Genomic DNA, 2,056 nt, shown 5'->3' with positions numbered 1-2,056 from the left:
AAACCTTTAAGAAAGATATTATAACTCTCTATCTTGATACATTGCATAGAAAAATTTGTCTATTTTATAATAGGATGCTATGAAGAGAAGTGTTGTGGGAATTTGGTCCTGTAAGCGCTGTAAGAGAACAGTTGCTGGAGGTGCATGGGTTTATTCCACCACAGCTGCTGCCTCTGTTAGGTCTGCAGTTAGGAGATTACGCGAAGTTAAAGAACAATAAATAAATGTAATAAATGTTTCATAACAATATTTTGTCTACTTTATTTAAACCCTTGGTCCTACTTTTATTTTATTAAATAGAAACTATTTAAGAATTACTATATAAAGGAGCAATATTAAAACAAAGATTAATTTTTGATAAATTTAATATGTTCATGACAATTCAATGTATGATACATGAGACTTAAATTGTTCTAAGGAATATTCAGTAATGTAAGATAGAATTTTAATTGTTGTTTAAGTTAAAAAGAATATTTAGAAATTACTTTGGAGGCACATCAAAACTATGGTATATCTATTTACATTCACATTCTCTCTGTTCTAATGAAGTATATCAAACTTCACTATAAATAGATACATTATTAATTTTATAAATTTTCTGCAGTGAATTTTATTTGATTGGAGCTTTATGTAAAACATGAATTTATATTATTTTGACTAAATTAACTAATCTAATTAATGCTTAAAAAAGCATGGAATTTTTGAAAAATATATAAGTATTAACCACTGAGATTAGCCGTTACGCACATATGTATATTATTTAAACTTAGTAGAACTTACATAGGTTATTTTATTGTCTTTGAAGGTATGTTAATTTCAGTATTTTTCTCTGTTATAAATGATTTAAAATCTTTTTTACTTATTAAACGATATTAATGTACACATACACAAATTCATGTGTAACATAAAAGTTTAAAAGATGACTACAAAATTTTTTTAAATAAATGCTATCAATTTGTATGTCTGTACCAATAGATAATCTTTAATGTCCCAATGTAATTCTTACAATTATTTTCATTAATGATATAATTTTTATAAATAACTCTAAATATTAGCCTAAGGTGAATTAAAATAAAAATAATAAAACACATATAAATTCACGATGCAATGGACAATTTAAAATTTAACTAAATTTTATAAATTTAAACAACTAACAAATTATCTACAAAATTCTGCTAATACATTTCGTAATTGAGTCGCATTTTCAAATAATATATTGATTTAATAAAAAATCAAGTCCTGTACAAAAATAAATACTATCGTCTTGCATGAATAATTAAATATATAATTAAGCTGTAAACGATAATTTGTTGCACCATCACCATTCTTTCGTGTAACGTAAGATTGAGTATATTCTTTGACATTAAGGTTGTCCTAAATTGGAATTTTTAGTGTCATATATATTTTAAATATTATAAATGTAGTTTAATGTCTTCTCATTAGAGTTGCAGAATCAATTAATTTTTTCCCCTCAACTTCAAATGTAAGTATAACTATCAGTCAACATTTTCAAGAAACAATGTTTTACTTTGTTGTTGACCATCTTCCTTTTTTCGAAGTATGAGAAATGTTTAACTTCAGTTTATTATAGTAATGCAAGGGAAGGGCTCCAGAATCTGATAACAACATTTTTACATTAGTCACAGGAAACTGTTTCCTTCATGTCATACTCAACAAGAATATTGCACTCTAAATTTTCGGCACGCTCCTAGTATGTAGAAGGTAAAAAGAGTCTGAATCTATGAAGAATTATAACTATGTAGGGTGTTAGGAATATCATAAAAATATCTAGCCCCATTTTTTTTTAAGAAAATACGGAAGACATTCTGTCTCGAATTTAAGAAAGTATTTAAAAGTATAACAGTACAGTGAATAACAGTCGATAGTTTTTAATATTCTTAAACGATATCTCGTTAATCTCATATTGCTATGGCGAATTCAGGTATACGTACATTTATCCTTTTAAACAAATAAAAAAGAAAGTAACAACTAAATTATACGAACGAGATGCAACAAGGAACTGTTAGAAATATCAGTATAAAAAGATTCAGTGCTC

The 2,056-nt window shown here is 26.1% G+C and overlaps 1 protein-coding gene across 1 annotated transcript in view; it reads left to right on the top strand.

Moving 5' to 3' along the window:
- The window catches only part of LOC108570728 (60S ribosomal protein L37a), an 886-nt gene extending 666 nt beyond the window's left edge, over nucleotides 1-220 (top strand). Inside the window, exon 3 of the mRNA XM_017932629.1 lies at nucleotides 72-220. Coding sequence (XP_017788118.1) covers nucleotides 72-220 — 149 coding nt within the window. The remainder of the gene's footprint in view (nucleotides 1-71) is intronic.
- Nucleotides 221-2,056: the final 1,836 nt, after the last annotated feature.

The sequence above is a fragment of the Habropoda laboriosa genome, unplaced genomic scaffold, assembly GCF_001263275.1.
Source record: "Habropoda laboriosa isolate 0110345459 unplaced genomic scaffold, ASM126327v1 scaffold87, whole genome shotgun sequence".
Classification (NCBI taxonomy): Eukaryota; Metazoa; Arthropoda; class Insecta; order Hymenoptera; family Apidae; genus Habropoda; species Habropoda laboriosa.
Note: the sequence above shows the minus strand (reverse complement) of the source record. Positions and strands in the feature narration are given on the sequence as shown.